At 34.3% G+C, this 18,855-nt stretch overlaps 2 protein-coding genes across 2 annotated transcripts; both read left to right on the top strand.

Moving 5' to 3' along the window:
• Positions 1–5,548: 5,548 nt before the first annotated feature.
• On the top strand, positions 5,549–10,106 carry LOC118034388 (translation initiation factor IF3-2, chloroplastic). The gene is made up of 9 exons (XM_035039665.2): positions 5,549–5,942; positions 6,038–6,077; positions 6,220–6,279; positions 6,874–6,926; positions 7,938–7,993; positions 8,102–8,135; positions 8,933–9,005; positions 9,109–9,201; positions 9,731–10,106. Exons 1-9 carry the CDS (start codon positions 5,647–5,649, stop codon positions 9,872–9,874), a joined length of 849 nt encoding a protein of 282 aa, XP_034895556.1. The 5' UTR covers positions 5,549–5,646; the 3' UTR covers positions 9,875–10,106.
• A 3,255-nt stretch (positions 10,107–13,361) lies between these two features.
• LOC118034386 (cellulose synthase A catalytic subunit 7 [UDP-forming]) lies at positions 13,362–18,362 on the top strand. The gene is made up of 13 exons (XM_035039659.2): positions 13,362–13,715; positions 13,839–14,034; positions 14,117–14,316; positions 14,413–14,506; positions 14,598–14,712; positions 14,855–15,121; positions 15,280–15,625; positions 15,724–15,987; positions 16,092–16,304; positions 16,400–16,592; positions 16,690–16,889; positions 17,011–17,364; positions 17,584–18,362. Exons 1-13 carry the CDS (start codon positions 13,641–13,643, stop codon positions 18,163–18,165), a joined length of 3,099 nt encoding a protein of 1,032 aa, XP_034895550.1. The 5' UTR covers positions 13,362–13,640; the 3' UTR covers positions 18,166–18,362.
• Positions 18,363–18,855: the final 493 nt, after the last annotated feature.

Below are 18,855 nucleotides of genomic sequence, written 5' to 3'. Positions count from 1 at the left end.
TATAGCTTATAAAAACATAATTTGATTTAAAATAAACATTCAAGATTAAAAAATATTTAACTTGATTCGAATCAACACAAGTTAATCATGTTAACTTGCATGTCAAGTCATGATACCATAATAATCTCATAAAAATAAATCAAGATAAATGATGAATCTCAATTTTCAATAAATTCGTTGTTAAGCGGTAAAATTGAAACAAAATAATAATTAAAAAAATAACAAAAAAATAACTCATGTCAACCCAAGGCTTGTCAGACCCATGATCTAGGTCATGAAATCAAGATAACTTAGTAAAAAAAATTGAAATAAATTATGAAACCAAATCATCAATCAACTTGGTGTTAAAGGATGGAATTAAAAAAGATTTGATTAAAAAAACATAAAAAACAACTCGAAATCAACTAAGGTTAATCAATCAAACTCAAGTCGTGAGATGAGGATAACCTCATAGAAAACAAACAAAAAAACATATAAAATTTAATTTTCAATCAACTCAATGTTAAAAGGTGAATTTAATATAACAAAAAGAGAAATATTTAAATATTACTAATATTTTTGTAATGAAAACAAATTAAATTATGTAAAGATTGACTCGATGTGATCAATCGACTTGATGAATCTAAAAATAACATGTATAACCTATAAAAATATAATTTAACTTAAAATAAATATTCAAGATTAAAAAGATATTAGATCGATCCAATCAAAACAGGTTAACCTATCAATCTGCATATCAAGTCATGATACCATAATAATCACATAAAAAGTAAATTAAGATGAATTATGAATCTTAATTTTCAATACACTCAATGTCGAATAATAAAATTAAAAAAAATAAAAAATAACTCAGGTCAACACACATGCCAGGCTATGGGCGAGGTCATATGATCTAGTAAAAAAATTAAAACAAATTATAAAGCTAAGTTCTCAATCAACTCAGTATTGGAAAGATGGAATTAAAAAAGATTTGATTAAAAAAGAACATAAAAAACAACTCAAGTCAACTAGGGCTAATCAGTCAAACTTAAGTCATGAGACGAGAATAGCCTCATAGAAAGTAAAAAAAAAAAAATCATAAAACCTAATTCTCAACCAACTTAATGTTAAAGGATGAATTTGATATAAAACAATTAATAAAAAATAGGAAAAAAAACTAGAGTCAATCTGTCAAACATACAGTTCAAGTCATGAGACTGAAATAACTTCATAAAAAATAAATTAAAAAAAATATAAAACTCAATCTTTTAACAAACATAATACTAAATGATGTAATTGAAATCAAATATATAAAATCAAACAAAGAAAATAAAATAATATTCTAGTAAATAGTATTTTATAAGGAAATGCATAGTTATTAAATCCGATCCGAGGGTTGACCCAGCTAGGGATAAGGTAACGGATTACATGGGCTGACCAAGGTCAACTCAGAAAAATTAAAAAATAAATATTTAAAATTGTAATATTTCACATGAAAAAAATTTAGAAACAATCCATGTGAATATAAGTTATACATGTTGTAAATAAATAAAATTTAAAATATTATTTTATCCCACATTGAAAAAAACATAACTTTTTTTTTTTGTGAACATAAAGTATGTATACTAAAGAACTTCAAATCCCAAATTGAAAAAAATAATATTTTTTTGTGAACATAAAATATGTATATTAAAAGGCTTCAAATCCCATATTAAAAAAAATAAAATATTTTTCTAGTATTTATATTGTAAACTTTAAAAGGGTTAGCAACCAACTAAAAAATATATAAAAAAAAGGTCTATGGCTTGGAGAAAAAACATATTTGAAAAAAAAAAAGAAGGATCCCTACCAGGTTTTATTAGGTCGTTGGGTCACGGGTCGTCCCAGCGGGTCAACTGGATTTGATCATTTTTTTGCTCTTGCTGGTCTTTTACCTTACCCAAATAGGTTCAACCACTGGATCGATCTGCTGAGCCGGACCGAGTTTAATAACGATGAGAAGGGGTAATGTAAAATCCCCTCCTTTTTTTTATGTAATTGGTTATAAGCATGAATTATAAGTTTTTTATAATTTTATTTTACTTCAATATTTGTATTGTTGTTTCTAAAAACTTACTCTTTCATTTTTTGAGGAATTATTATAAGGGTTTATTATAAATGAATAGAATTAGGAATAGATAAAATAAACAAGTAATTGCTAATGAATAATAAATCAATTGGTTTTAATATTCTCTCTCTCTTGTAAGAAGTTAGCTTGTTTGGTATTGTCTTTATAACATGTTTAATGTAATTTTAACTATTGTGTGTTTTTGTGAGTTTTTGTAGAGACCATTTGTTTACAAGGTGGCGTTTGCGTTTGAAGCAAAACGTAGGAGCAACATGTTTGGTAAAGAAAAAACGATATTTACTGTTCATGGACCCCATTGTTTATTGAGTTTGCAACGCAGGGTGAGAAGAAGCAGCCAAGGGCTGCTTTTGTGGAGAGTGACTCTATTGTTTACGTGAATAGTGGAGTCACCCTGCACTATTCTGATCAAATCGAGTCCGCTTCAAAGCTAAATGCATTGAATCAGGTCCGACCTAGTAAAACAAAATAAATTTTTTTTTTATCTTTAATTGTGTTTTATTTAAAAAAAATAGTGTTTAACATTATTCAATGACACTATATAAATTAGACGGAGATCGCAATCTCAATTTTATTTCTGATGATATTTTACTTGATGTTGTTGCGCAATTAAGAAATCAAGAAAACTGTAGTCCTTATCGGATGTATTTCATATATGATGAAATTGTAGATAGTTTAATGGAACAATAAAAAATATTTTATATAAAGTATAATTTATTTTATGATGTAATAACAGTGATTAAATCTATAATATTTAAATTAAAAACCATCAATATTAATATATATTTTTTGAAATTATTTTACAACCTCAATTTGAAAAGCATTCTTAACCAAACACATTAAACAACTTTTTTGTTCAACCTCAATTCCAACTACAATTTTAACCAAACATATATAAATACCAAACTAATTTCAACCAAAAATACTTTTTATAAAACAATTTTTTTAAACCACAACTACAAAAAACTTTAAAAAATATTTATAGAAAATGTCCCATGATAAAGAAAAAGTATTTTTTAATTACTAAAACAACCTCTTAAAATTGTGTGTTTTGTATTGAAAACAGTTATTAGTATTTAACATACGTATACAATAATGTATGGTATGAGAAAAGTTTGATTCCACATTGGCGAGCACTAATAATATGCATGGGAAAAACTTAAAAGAGAGAGATTTAGTATATACTTGCTAATGTAATGCAAGTGATTTTTTGATTTTTTTGATTAAAATAATATTTTTTATTTTTTTAGACATGAAAATCTTAAAACTATAAAAAAATACTTATAAAAATATTAAATTAATATTTCTGAATTTTATTTTTTTGAAGATTACTTAAAAAAGAGAAGCAAGCCAAACGGGTAGGCAAACTACTTTCAAATCCAGCGTATGTACTAAAAATTATACAAGGACAAGATCGGGACTTCAAATTAAAGATAAATACGGAAGGAGTATCAAACAAAACAGGGAGAGGACGTTTTCTTTTTCCTATTTTAGCTCGTGTTTGCCCTAAACTTATATCGTCCGGGGCCCACTTTTCGGTGCACTCAGTTGCTTATCTTCTGGCCGAATGTCAAAGTGACAGCTAATAGCCTTAACACACACGTGCCGGTTTAGCCCTCCACCTTCTGTCGTGACCTTTGTGATCTATCTTTTTTTCTCTTTTCTCGACTTTAATGCATAGTTTTTAGATGCAGTTACGTGGCTTGCCGGTTCGGTTTTAAGGTTTTAGGTTTTAATTAGATTATTGGTCCATTATTATTTTTTTATTTAAAAATTAAAATGATATTATTTTAATAAAAAATAAAAATTAAGAAATTATAATATAATTTTTAATTGTATCTTATCGAGTTAATCTACCGAATTATATCGGATTTTTTTTTATTTTTTCTCAACCCAGTATAATTTCAACTTTATATAAGTTGAATTTCAGATTGATCCGTCGGGGAGGCCGGAAAAATATACTTTAATGTATTTAATAACAAGTACTCCTAAGTGCGAAGGTCGGCACCTGGGGTTCCACTTCTTGTGGTTAGCAAGGACGTGTTAAATAATTCAATCCTTAAAAAAATTGAAACTATAATTATTAAAAAATTAAGAGTGCTGAGTCATTCACAATGGAGCAAAACACTTTGTGCCGTGCAAGAAATGCAAATTAAAAGGTAAAATATCATTTCACGAGGTTTTAGTATTAACAAATTAAATGGAAGTAAATCATTTTTCTCTTTTTTTTTTCAAAACAGTACAAAGATTTAATTACACTTAAAAAGACTAAAAAAAAAAGCTAGTTGTAGGAGGGCTTTTTGATCTTTTTATTTTTTTTTTCAAAACAGTAAAATAATTTAATTATTTTTAAAAATAAAAAATTATTAAAATTTCACAGAGCAACTTTGATGTCGTTTTAATATTAAAATAATGGATTTAACCTTGAATTTAAAAACTAAGATCGTTGCTTTAAGGGAATTATTTTCATTTTCTTATGGTTTCTTCATTACTATCAGTTTCAATTTATTGCTAATTTGGTATCTTTAACAAATATGAATATTATAAAAATAAAAGTTGTCATGTGTTAGCACATGGATAGCGTGCGCTATGACATCCAAAGAAAAAAAACAGCCTTTTGTTATGTCTGGCCCCTTTTTTTTCTCTTCTAACCTTAGTATTCGCATATACCTTTTTTAAATTAGATTGTGTCTACCAATTTGTATTTATTTTGATTTCAGACCTCAATAATTTAATTGTTATTTGTGCTGATTTTAATATTTTTTAAAGTTTATTGTTTTACAATTTTATCTTTGAGTATTTTATTTCATTTAATTTTTTTATTAAATTTAATCACTATTTTCTTGATTGTTATTTTTTTAAAAAAATTTTATTTCTCAATATTTTATTTCATTTGATTTTTGTTTCAAGTTTTTTTTTATTCCTTTAATTTTTTTTAATTTAAAACCTAATTCTTTTTTTTCATTTAGTTTTTATACACCTATTGTTTCTTTTGACGTTGATGCAAATGGCATGTTGAATGTCACAGCCGAAGACAAGACTGCTGGGGTCATGAACAAGATCACCATTTCCAATGATAAGGGAAGGTTGAGCAAGGAAGACATTGAGAAGATGGTGCAAGACGCAAAGAAGTACAGGGCGGAAGATAAGGAGGTGAAGAAGGTGGGAGCAAAGAATGCTCTAGACAATTATGCATATAATTAACATGCGGAGCACTACTAAGGACGAGAAGATTGCAGGGAAATTGGACCCTGCAGATAAGCAGAAGATTGAGAAGGCAGGGGATGAAGTTGATGAACTCGAGGACTAGTTGAAGGAGCTGGAAGAATTATGCATATAACCTAGTTGGGCCTTCAAAATTATTATGGGCTAAATTTCTCCATCTAGACCAGCCCACAATGCTCACTCGCTCACTCGCTCACTTCAGATCAGACTGCAGTCTCAAAATATCGAAATTCTGTGTCTGGATAAGAAAAGAAAATCTTATGACTTATAGTTACTTTTGTTTCTTTAAATTTTGAAAAAAAAAAATTATAGAAGCCATGGCTGGTATCACCAGCGCTAGCAGCAGCAGCTGTTTTCCGTTAGTAACCCGGGCTACCACAACCAAAACGACACACTACGCGCTCTGTCTTTCTTCTCTCGATTCCAAGCTCTTCGGCCTCCGGTTTCACAACCCGAATCTCTCCAAACCGGACTGTTTTATCTCTCTCCCGTGCTCTTCTCCCAGCCCCGTCACTACTGCCCGTTTTGGCGGTCCACGATCCTACGGTGACTCGCGGAGGCCGCGGAAGAGTGATTCCGATGATGACCAGGCTCTTAATATATCTAGCATTAGGTGATTATTACTATTATTATTAATGGCTATTTTTGTGTGATTTTGAAATGAAATAAATTGTAATTTACAGTTTTTTTTGTAATTTTTTTTTGTAGGTCAGCTACTGTGAGACTCATCGATCAGCAACAGAATATGGTTAGTTTTAAAAAATGAAATGTTGTTTTCTGTTGGTAGCTGAGAAAATAGAAAAGAAAAAAAAAAGAAACCGTTATCCCTCTTTTAATTATAAATTTGATCAGTTTTAGAACTGATAGTGGATTTATTTATTCATTTTAAGGTTGGAGTGGTAACTGTTCGTGATGCAATTCAAATGGCTGAAGATACCGAGCTTGATTTGGTATATTATTAATTTTTTTAATTTTTTTTTTCAATTATTGTGAATTTACGAACTTTATTTATTTAAAGATGTGGTTTCTTTACATGATGACTACATTGCATGATATAGTGTGAGGAAAAAGGTTCCATTTCATAACTATCAATTGGTTTAGACTGGATTGTTTCCTCAGTTCATCATCGAAAAGCATTAGCATCCATGTATAAATATATTTTCTTGAGGCTGGACTTCGGTGTATCAAATTTACGTGGATGATGAAAATAAAGATTAACAATGTTCATTTTTTTTTTTATATATCCTTATTATGATCATCAATAGTGAATTTGAATGTGAAACACTTACCATCTTCTTGGTTAAATACCAGAAGGGAATTGTTGTTTTGTTTTGATAGTAACAGAGCAAGTGTTCTACTTTATGGTCCTCAATAAGTATATTCTTTTGTTTTAAAAGCATTGATTTTCCCCACAGAGCCAACATTCCTTTTTGGTTGGTAAATTGGATGCGGCATGTATGCTGTTGGTGTTGCAACTACATCCTTTGTCTAACGCACATCAAACTTCTCGTCCTGAGCTTCCAATTTGTTTCTGTTTTTTGCAGGTGATAGTGTCTCCGGATGCAGATCCTCCTGTTGTCAGAATAATGGATTACAAGTATGACTCTTTTAGCATTTTCCTTTTATAAATAAATGAAATGAAGTATATGTATGTTTATGTGCTGAAGTTTTTTACATCTTCGCTATTTCTCCACATCAATTAAAGAAGACTAACCAAGTTGCACATTTTAAATAGTGTCAACCATCATTGAATTAAATCTCCTCAAACAACAAGCATTGAGATTGTCTATTTTCCCCCCTTATGCTATCAGTATTGTTGATATCAAGGTGGGAATAATAAACTATGGAATGTATAGATCTATATTTGCGGTTGGGGGGCTTGATAATCCATTGAGTTATAGGTTTTAAGGGTTGTAGGATCTATAACTATGTTCTTTTATTCTGTGTAAGCCTGATATAAAACTTAAAAGTTTTTGCTGACTGGGATTTTTAAGTATAATGCATTTTTTCTTTAATTTTATTCTTTAGAATATGGGTTTTGTATGCTGCCTGTGAGCATGATAATCCATTGAGCATGGAGATTTATTTATTGGTGGCCATTTCTGGTTCTGCCTTTTTTAACCTCCAGGACACACAGTGTTTGCTTTCAATATTAGAATCTGTACCCCTTAATTTGGTAGCCTTTTTACCATAAGCTGTATAACTTATCCAATGTTTTGGTTGCAAATTATGCTTCCATTTTGACCTGTATAGTTCATGTCTTCTCTGCTGGTCTATCTTATTTTTTAAAAATACCACTATGTCTTTTCAATTAGGCATTCAGCTTTTTTTGGTCTTATTTTCTTTATTAACCAAAATAAAATTGCATCGCCCTATTTTTTGTGCGTGTCCATTGATTTTGAGTAATAGATATGGCCCTTTGCTGGAAGAATATTGGGATGGAAGAAATTGCTCATCTTCTTTCTTCTTTGGTGGGGAATCCCGTGTTGAGACATTGTTCAAAATTGATGCCCTGTACAATTCTATAGTAGGCTTTCTACATTGATGTCTGCGTTGCAAATGTTTTCAGTTGAAAATTGCCATAATCCTTGATTTGCTTCTCTTTCAGCAAATTTAGATATGAACAGCAGAAGAAAAAGAGAGGACAGCAGAAGAAAAGTGCTGGTGAATTCCTCTTCTATTTTATCCTCTATTTTAGAGTTTGATGCTTTACTGCATGACTAAATTCTCTTATGAGAATGTATACTGACCAAGTGTACTCTGAAATTTTAGCAAGTCGCATGGATTTGAAGGAGCTTAAAATGGGGTAAACAATGTACTCTTAAAATGTTATCATGTCTTTTCATTTAGCTGCCATCTCATTTATCTTTCTTCAGCTTGCAGCATGCTGTGATATTGATGGTGTTGCTGGTTGATTAACTGCTACATCTTATTGATAACTACAAAATATGACCTTCTTTCCATGCTATCATGCTCAATCCCTGCGAAGTCACATTTTCACATTGATTAGCAAATTGTTAATATCCATCTGAAAATTGATATATCAGCATTGCTGAAAGGAAACTTACTGTTAATAAATAGAAAGCTAAGAAGTTAAATCACAAAGTGGGTGGAGTCTACTTCCATATGCATGTTGTTCCCAAGATCATTAATCTCTGAGGTAACCTGAAATGTATGATATAATTTTTTCCTTGTCTATATTTATGCTCTTGCATCATTTTAGATGGCATTGCAAAAAGGTAAGATTTGTTACAGGAGTAGTTCTTTGTTCTGCAAATTATGAAGTAGCTAGATACCACCTGGCCATGGGGCCAGCAGTGCTTTCTCAATTAAAATTTTAATCGCCCTTTCTTTTTATTAGTTCACTCTTCTCTCATCAGTACTGCCTGGACAGCATCTACACTAGAGCAGGCAGAATGTTGGAAATATGACAAGTAGAAAGTAATCATTCAAAAATGAAGCATATATGTTTCAAACTGTGTGATTTCTTCAAGATCTTTACTAGAAAGCTGAAGTATAAATGTATTCTAACTTCTAAGCTACAGCTATGCATTCTATGTTTAACCTAACACTAACACTTGCTTTTATCAATTCTGTTGACAGTTACAATATCGACCAGCATGATTATGATGTGCGTTTAAGAGCTGCTCGGAAGTTTTTGAAAGATGGTGACAAGGTCGGCTTTATTTTATTTTTTTTCTCACATCTATGCCTGCATGTTCTGATTCCATTTGCAGGATTTTTGTTTCTGATTCATTTATTATGTTTGGTTATTTCAGGTCAAGGTCATAGTGAACTTAAAAGGCCGTGAAAATGAGTTCAGAAATAATGCAATTGAGCTTCTAAGACGTTTCCAAAATGATGTTGGAGAGGTACTCATGATGTATTTTTATTTGTTTATGCTCAAAATAATATACAAAGTACAGGAAGATTGATATGCAATATACTCTGAAACTCCTAATGTCTGGATGAATGCTAGTGCTGTTGGATTCTTTATTCTGTTTCATTCTATGTAACTTGTATAAGATGCAGCAATTGTTTTTTTTTTCCTAAAAAAAGAATAGAAAAGGAGCCTTTTTTATGAGAAATTTTTTGAACTAGGCTGGTCTAGACCTGTGCATCTCAGGCTGACCAATTTTGAGAGAACCCAGTGCAAAATTGCTTATAATAATTGCAGTGACTGGTCCTATAAGCTTTGATACTTTCAAACAGACTCACTGAACAGTATCAAGCTCATTCTGTGTTAAGGCCATTCAGTAGCAATTTCAAAATCTGCAAATTTTTACCAGTATGTCCCCTGCATATCACGTGCATGTTCTCAGTTTTCATAATTTTAGAGATGTTCATTATTTCTTCATTGAATTCTGCATTCTAACTTCCATTTGATGCTGTGAATTGCAGCTCGCCACCGAGGAGAGCAAAAATTTCCGTGATAGGAATGCATTTATTACTCTGGTACCAAATAAAGCTCTTCTACAGAAAGCTCAGGAACCTCCCAAGAAAAAAGACAAGTCAGCCGCAGATGAAGTATCAGCTGGTGTGTGAGCGCATGCAAGTTTACAAGGGGTTTTAATTATGGAACACCCGCCAGGTACTCCTGATCACATTTTGTAGGAAAGTTTGGAATCTTGTATAGCTTTAGTTTAATACGACATGTACTACAAACGTGATTTCATTTTTTTTTTAAACAAAGTAATCTTTTGTAATCTGAATAAGGTTAGACAGGATATTGCTTGTAAACTGATTTATTTATGTATTATTTTTTAAGTTCGAAGCAGATTAGGATGCTGTTAATGTTTGATCGTGTATAAATCCATTACTGTGGTTTCTATATGCATGCCAGTCCAAGAATGTTATTTGTGATTGTTAGAGTGGGATGATTATAGGTTGCCATTTTATAGGCCACAAACTTGAGCACATAGTGTATCACACAAAGGAGACTGTATACAAAATGGTCGAGAAATGTCATGGATTGGAAGGTTCGACATATCACGCGGGAGCTACAAGTTAAAGATTTCAGGCCACTTTTTGAGAAAGTCATGTCGCAAGCCTTCCTCCAGCAGTTGCTGGATAAGGTCTTAAACTGGGAGGTTGGTATATGGTTACTCCATAGACAAATGCAATCAACTGCACAAGGTAGTGATTTGGAAAGAGACTAGTGATGGGGACTGAAAGTTTTAAACACTAAATTAGAAAGTTCAGCAAGATTGTACCTCAAATTTGAAGAGTTTAGAGGTTCAGAGTAAAGGATGTATAGAGAAAAGGAAAGGCCACTGGCGGATAAATTTGCTTTCAAGTAACTGGTACTTCTGAGACGTAGTAGCCGTTCCAGAAGTTCAGTTTCTGCAACTGATGTATTCTAAGTTGATTCCCTATGTGCGGGGCGCTTTTGAAGTGGTGGATGAGGAGTGATGGATAATTTATAGACACGATTGAATTTGAGGTCAGTGGAGCAGTGTGATCTTAAAAAATTTTAGTTTGCGCAGAACACGGTGAATGCTTGTGGCAGTTTTGGGCATGTAGGCATATATTGAAAGGGTTGCTTGAAGTACAAGATCCAGAATTTACATGAAGTGAGCACAAAGTTGACGTTGAAGAGCTTGTCCATGCATCTTGCCAACAAGATTACATACAGAATGGCAGCAAAGGTGCTGTGAAGAACAGGGGTTGGTCCTGTGAGATGACCAGCTGAGTAAGCGGGCTTAACAGAGCAAGGGATATTTAGATCTTGTCTTTATATTGAAAGTCTTGATCAGTGGAAACGTTGAGCCTACCCGAAAAGCCATTTCACATTTGGGCCCACCCTGTACCCTTCCCTTACCAGGAGGAAAAGCTTCTTTTTTCGAGTCTACAGGAGGGAGGAAAGCTTCAAGCGGGACATAAAACCTCGTAGCTCTACCTTGAAAAAAATACTCGGTTTGAAGGGAAAGGGGGTTACTTCACTTTCTAAACGAGGTTGGAAGGTGAGGATTCGAACACGGGTACTTTACTTTCTAGTGTCGTTTTCTTCTTCTTCTTCTTCTTCCTTTTTTCTTTTCTCTTAAATGGAGATGAAAAATAAAAATTCAATAAACAGAGCTACCTGCCTACCGTGCCAAACTGCCTATGCAAATCAGGCAGTGGAAAAAGAAAATGAAAGGAGCAGTTCATTACATTGCGTGAGTGTAGAGTGTTGTCCTAAATAGAATTCTTGTGTTCAAGTAGGAGAGGTTGCTCTGTCTGGATGGAGAAGCTCCAACTAACGATTGGAACATGACTTGGGTTTGAAGTTCTTGGATTCTAAGCATGCTCATTCACATGTTTTTCTGCTTGCATTAACAGTTGACGGGCAGCTCAAGCTTTGAAAGAGATGGATTCAAACTATAGCAAGCATCATCACAGGTTGGCAGCTAGGAGGGCCTCAGCCATGTACTCTCAAAATCATACACATCTTTCATCGTTGGCAAGCATGTCTTCTGCCAGTAGGTATATGGAATTCTAATCTAGCAATTCACTCATCCATTACAGAGCTGTAGAACAGATGGGAGTTTCGATTGTGCATACATTTTTACCAATTAATTAACATAATAAAATTAGGAAAAAAAAAAAATTGTGGCAGACACGACCTTTTTTAGTGTTAACCAAGAACATGACTTCGGTTTCCTTGAGCAATTTAATCGCATAAGACAGCATGTGTCTAACGAGCATGATTATTTCAAGGGTAAACTTTAGTTTTGCTCGTATAGATCCATCAAATTTAACTTCTATCCTTGTAGTTTAACACTAGATGCGTGGCTGGTTCTCCGTCACAGGCTGGTCAAAATTTTTTCAAAGTGAAAAAATGCTAAGAAAAATAAAATTGAGACCGAAGTCATTGCTCTTGATAGTTTAAATAGTATGAATAATAAAAAAAAAACTACAACAATAATAAATAACGGGACAAGCTAAAAAAAACAGAATTTAATCTCTAATTGAATAAATACTAAAGGATAAAATATGAAAAAAAAAATTGCTTAGAAAAAGAAAAAAAAAAACCAAGCAAACATATTAAATTTGATCAAATCTTTAAAACTCATAACCTATAAAATACTATATCTGGTCCAATCAAGAATTTTATTAGAAATCAATTTGAAAAACTTGTCAAAAAAAAAATAACAATAAAAAAAATAAAAATTAAATTTGATAGAAAAAAAAAACAAGAAAAGAGTGAAATAAAAAAGAAAATTAATTTAAAAATTAATTTCAAATAAAATAAATAATAATAAAAAATTAATAATTAAATTTAAAAAATAAAAAAAATTAAAGCGGTTGAAATTGAAATGCTACTCAAGATAAATAATTATAATGAAAAAAAAAAAACCAAGAACTAATAAATTAAGGGCTGGCCTAGGATTTTTAAGAGGTTGGTGTGAAATTATAGTTACTATTTTATTTTAGTAGTTAAACTATTGTATATTTGGATTTACGCTCATCCTGTGGGTTCCATTAACAAATACATTAAATGGCATGCAAGAATCATGTCTACACCAAATAAATGTCAAAATAATTGATAAATTAAAAATAAATCATCAAACATAATATAAAAAATCAATTGGAATAAAAATCCTACTCATCATTTAATCAACAATAAAAAAAAGGAACCATGCAAATGCAAGTCATTAATTACATAGTCTTTTGATGTAAAAATACAATACATCATAAAATGGGTGTAAATCTGAATAAGCAATAGTTCAACTATTAAAATTAAAAAAAAAAAAATCTTTGAGGGGTGTGAATCAAAATGGATAATAGTTAGGTTTTTTTTTTTTTCTAAATAGAAAGTGGTTCTCATTTGCTGGTGAATCAAAAGCAGAAACACATCCATGTATGTGGCATTATCTCTTGACTTGTTAGAGGTACTGAAAAGGGCTTGGAGAAGCAATATATAAATAACACAAAATACAAAAAAAAAATAAAGGGAGACCATTAATAATTTGTAGTAGAGTAAAATTTACCTCATTTTCCAAGTTTTTAATTTCTTATAGAAATTAATTAAATAATGAAGAAATATTTTCCAAAAACTATAGATACAACATACACACCAAGTTAGTCATTGAAAAAGAAGGCATGAGAGAAGGGCATGGTGGTTGAAAAAAGACGAAGCTTAACTTCAAGGCAATGGCGACTCTGCAACCAACTTCCACAGCACCGGTACCCTTACCTGGCCACATTAGGTGAAAGCAAGATATACAGCACAACTCTCCATACCCTACCCTTCCATTCATAAGGAAGAAACATCCATCACTCCCTCTCATCCGCCCAGTAGCTCTCTCACCCCATTCCATTCTTCAGCATGGAAGCTAGTGCTGGACTGGTCGCTGGCTCTCACAACCGCAACGAGCTTGTTGTCATTCATGGCCATGAAGAGGTAAGAAATACTAACAAAACAAACCTTAAACAAGAAAAATCAGCAAGATACTAATCACGAGAAACCATGCATGAAGTGACTCGTCATTATTAATTCTTTGGGTTTGTTTTTGTTGTGGTGCAGCATAAACCTTTGAAGAACTTGGATGGTCAAGTTTGTGAGATTTGTGGCGATGAGATTGGCCTAACTGTGGATGGTGATTTGTTTGTGGCTTGCAATGAGTGTGGTTTTCCTGTGTGTAGACCATGCTACGAGTATGAAAGAAGAGAAGGGACTCAAAACTGTCCCCAGTGCAAGACTAGATACAAGCGTCTCAAAGGTAAAATATACAAGCCCAAAGCTATAATTTTTCTGTTTTGGCATGGGATTCTCAAGGTGATTTTATTTCAAAAACTGTCTAGGGAGTCCAAGGGTGGAGGGAGATGATGAAGAAGATGATGTGGATGATATTGAACATGAGTTCATCATTGAAGATGACCGAGACAAGAATAAGCATCTCACTGAGGCAATGCTTCATGGGAAAATGACTTACGGAAGAGGCCATGATGATGAAGAAAATAGCCAATTCCCACCAGTTATAACTGGAATCAGATCAAGGCCTGTAAGTGATGCCGGTCCTTTTCTTTGATTCCAATTCAATGGATTTGTTTGACATTTTTTAAGTGGACTTTAAGAAAATGCTTAAACATCTGTGCAGGTGAGTGGAGAGTTCTCCATTGGATCTCATGGAGAACAGATGCTATCTTCTTCACTTCATAAGAGAGTGCACCCATATCCAGTTTCTGAACCCGGTATTTACTCATCGCAAGCATTGATTAAAATGATTAACTGAATCACTATTTCGATTAATATTACATGATTTGCATGTATTGCACGAAACAGGAAGTGCAAGATGGGACGAAAAGAAAGAGGGAGGGTGGAAAGAGCGGATGGACGAGTGGAAAATGCAGCAAGGAAATCTGGGGCCTGAACAAGATGACGATGCAGAAGCAGCCATGTATGTATCTGGCTTCTATATACCATCTTTTAGTAGGAAATGCCTAGACCAGTCTTGCCATCTTTGTAGCGATGAATTAGCTAGCCTTAAACCGAAATCATCAAGCTGGCATTGAATGGTATGCTGTAAACCATTATTGCAGGTTAGAAGATGCAAGACAGCCACTCTCCAGGAAAGTTCCTATTGCATCCAGCAAGATCAATCCGTATAGAATGGTTATTGTTGCTAGGCTAATCATACTGGCCGTCTTTCTTCGCTATCGAATTTTGCATCCGGTGCATGATGCAATTGGGCTCTGGCTGACATCTATAGTCTGCGAAATCTGGTTTGCAATTTCATGGATCCTTGATCAATTCCCCAAGTGGTTGCCAATCGATCGCGAGACTTATCTGGATCGCCTTTCTCTCAGGTTCATAGAATGTTCAAACTAGTATATAAAACTAAAATTTCAGAGATTTTATGTTTGGAAAGAACACCGATCAGAATTATCTCATCTGATAATTATTTCTACTGTTAAAGCAACGTTAAGAAATAAATTACAAACCGCTAATAATTTTTGCAACTCAGGTATGAGCAGGAAGGCGAGCCCAATATGCTTGCTCCAGTGGATGTCTTTGTCAGTACCGTGGATCCAATGAAAGAACCCCCTCTAGTCACGGGCAACACACTTTTATCAATTTTGGCCATGGACTATCCAGTTGAAAAGATCTCATGTTACCTATCTGACGATGGCGCTTCAATGTGCACCTTTGAAGCCATGTCTGAAACTGCTGAATTTGCTCGAAAATGGGTGCCATTCTGCAAGAAATTTAACATAGAACCACGAGCCCCTGAGTTTTACTTCACTCTAAAGGTTGATTATCTCAAGGACAAAGTTCAGCCTACCTTTGTTAAGGAACGTCGAGCTATGAAGGTTCGTAATTCGCATCGACATCTATAGAATTCATCGATTTTTTAAGTTCCTGCAACCTATTTTAGATAAGATTCTATGATATTTTTGGTATTTGACAGAGAGAATATGAAGAATTCAAGGTTCGGATAAATGCGATTGTAGCAAAAGCACAGAAGGTTCCTACAGAGGGGTGGATTATGCAAGATGGAACACCATGGCCTGGAAACAATACGAGGGATCACCCTGGTATGATTCAAGTATTTCTCGGTCACAGTGGAGGACATGACGTTGAAGGGAACGAGCTCCCTCGCCTTGTATATGTATCTCGAGAGAAGAGGCCTGGTTTTTCACATCATAAAAAAGCCGGTGCCATGAATGCCCTGGTAAATAAACTTGAGAAAAAAATATTTATTTTACATGCATAAAGTTCCCTCACCTTTGAAAGGCCTGCTTTATGTGATACCTCTCGACTTCTCGCAATTTACAGATTCGGGTCTCTGCAGTCCTTACCAATGCTCCTTTCATGCTGAACTTGGATTGTGACCATTATGTAAATAATAGCAAGGCCGTTCGAGAGGCTATGTGTTTCTTGATGGACCCCCAGATTGGAAAGAAAGTTTGCTACGTGCAATTTCCTCAAAGATTTGATGGCATTGATGCACATGATCGATACGCCAACAGAAACACTGTTTTCTTTGATGTAAATCCCTGGCTAAGAAAACCCCGTGTGTATGCTCTCATAACCTGTGCATGTGAAAAGTGAGATGATGTTTCTTTTCCCTGTGTTACCTGCAGATTAACATGAAGGGTCTAGATGGAATTCAGGGTCCAGTGTATGTGGGCACAGGATGCGTTTTCAAAAGGCAAGCTTTGTATGGCTATGACCCTCCTAAAGATCCAAAGCGCCCAAAGATGGAAACCTGCGACTGCTGCCCATGTTTTGGACGTCGCAAAAAGAAGAATGCTAAGAATGGTGAAGTTGGAGAAGGTACAGGCCTGCAAGGTTTTCAAAGATCTTTTCGTATTGATTTGCACAAAATCTTCTTTTCCCCTTTTGATCCTAATATGTAAAGCCTGTTGAGCAGGAATGGATAACAATGACAAGGAGCTGTTGATGTCCCACATGAATTTTGAAAAGAAGTTTGGACAATCAGCAATTTTTGTGACTTCAACTTTAATGGAAGAAGGTGGTGTACCTCCTTCCTCGAGTCCGGCAGCTCTGCTAAAAGAAGCCATCCATGTGATCAGTTGTGGATATGAAGACAAAACTGAATGGGGACTCGAGGTAATGTAAACAGAGAAAATTCCGCAGCTCTGAAATGTATTGAGCAATTGAGGATAAAAAGATGAATTATATGGTGCTTTGAAGTTTCTGTATTGAATAAATTTGCCTTTCTCCTGTGCAGCTGGGCTGGATTTACGGTTCGATCACAGAGGATATTCTGACAGGTTTTAAGATGCATTGTCGTGGCTGGAGGTCTATTTACTGTATGCCAAAGAGAGCTGCATTTAAGGGTTCAGCTCCCATCAATCTATCAGATCGGCTCAACCAAGTGCTCCGATGGGCTCTTGGTTCTGTTGAAATTTTCTTCAGTCGTCACAGCCCTATGTTGTATGGCTACAAGGAAGGAAAGCTCAAGTGGCTCGAGAGGTTTGCGTATGTGAACACAACTATCTACCCCTTCACCTCCTTAGCACTCGTTGCATACTGTTGCCTCCCTGCCATCTGCCTGCTTACTGATAAATTTATCATGCCAGAGGTAACAACAATACGACTGTTATTTTTTCCATGAAAACATTACACAGAATAAAATAACAGGGTGCAGAGCTTTATAAGGCCAAAACATTCGAAAAATGAGACTGGAATTGAATCCAATGAAGATACAGTTACATGCTTTCAAATCCTATGTTAACATGAGAACGTGATTTTGTTTATTTAAACCCTGTGATAACATGTTCCCAATTCGTTTTTGATCCAGATAAGCACCTTTGCAAGTCTTTTCTTCATTGCCTTGTTTTTGTCAATCTTTTCCACGGGCATTCTCGAGCTCAGATGGAGCGGAGTAAGCATTGAGGAATGGTGGAGAAACGAGCAATTCTGGGTCATAGGAGGTGTATCAGCTCACCTCTTTGCTGTTGTCCAAGGTCTTCTGAAAGTTTTAGCAGGTATCGACACCAACTTCACTGTCACATCCAAGGCAACAGACGATGACGATTTTGGAGAGCTATATGCCTTTAAATGGACAACCCTGCTTATCCCTCCGACCACTATCTTAATCATCAACCTTGTTGGAGTTGTTGCTGGAGTCTCAGATGCCATAAACAATGGGTACCAGTCATGGGGACCTCTATTCGGGAAGCTCTTCTTTGCCTTCTGGGTGATTGTCCATCTCTACCCATTCCTCAAAGGTCTAATGGGGAGGCAAAACAGGACACCGACTATTGTGGTTATATGGTCAGTGCTCCTGGCTTCCATCTTCTCCTTGCTTTGGGTCCGGATTGATCCATTTGTGATGAAAACCAGGGGACCTGACACCAAGCAATGTGGACTCAACTGTTAAAAGTGTGTTTATTTTCTAGTTGATTTGTGCATCAATAGAAGATACATGTGCATCCTGCTTCTAAGGAAATACGATATGCGATGTATAAACTGACAAGATGGAGATGCACAAGGAATAAAGTTAGAGTGAAAATTTTGTGTAGCAATGTGCATTGAACCCAGTTTTGTAATTGGAATGAAAAAACATTTTCCTTGTCACTCGTTCTCACACTAACATCCCAAACGAGTGCATATTTCTGCTTTATACAACTTGGATGGCAAAAATTCTAACCACTGCACCCATCTCAGGACACCAAGAAGTTCAATCTTTTGAAGTCTCACAAGTTATCGTGAGCTGTCATGGAACATGTACCAATAATGGTTACCTTAAAATTGGATTTCTTCTAAACTTTATGAAATAAGCCTGGTGCTCTTGTGAAGATCTTCACAGAACCCTTCACTGGAAGAACTTAACTTAAAATACTTCATTGATTAAGGATCCCATGCTGGAAGATGCTATTATCTATTTATACCGCTGTCCATTTCTGCTTGTTTCTTAAATATATCTGACGGGATCACAAAAGCACACACCAAAGTTAGTGGTACATGTTATGGGAAGAAGGTAATGCAAGAAAGTTCTTAAGGTCAATCTGAAAGGCAAACCGACAGTGAAGATTTGAGGCATATGCACTTTACTTTGAGATTGTTGACA

The sequence above is a fragment of the Populus alba genome, chromosome 18, assembly GCF_005239225.2.
Source record: "Populus alba chromosome 18, ASM523922v2, whole genome shotgun sequence".
NCBI lineage: Eukaryota > Viridiplantae > Streptophyta > Magnoliopsida > Malpighiales > Salicaceae > Populus > Populus alba.
The sequence above is the reverse complement of the archived record's forward strand: the minus strand, read 5'-3'. Positions and strand labels throughout refer to the sequence as shown.

Bases quoted from the DNA above. Each gene is read 5' to 3' on its own strand.
- LOC118034388 (XM_035039665.2), top strand. From the start codon at position 5,647: ATGGCTGGTATCACCAGCGCTAGCAGCAGCAGCTGTTTTCCGTTAGTA. The intron at 6,078-6,219 runs GTTAGTTTTAAA...ATTCATTTTAAG, and splicing joins TCGATCAGCAACAGAATATG to GTTGGAGTGGTAACTGTTCG. The intron at 9,006-9,108 runs GTCGGCTTTATT...TGGTTATTTCAG, and splicing joins TTTTGAAAGATGGTGACAAG to GTCAAGGTCATAGTGAACTT.
- LOC118034386 (XM_035039659.2), top strand. From the start codon at position 13,641: ATGGAAGCTAGTGCTGGACTGGTCGCTGGCTCTCACAACCGCAACGAG. The intron at 14,507-14,597 runs GTATTTACTCAT...TGCACGAAACAG, and splicing joins ATATCCAGTTTCTGAACCCG to GAAGTGCAAGATGGGACGAA. The intron at 16,593-16,689 runs GTACAGGCCTGC...CCTGTTGAGCAG, and splicing joins GAATGGTGAAGTTGGAGAAG to GAATGGATAACAATGACAAG.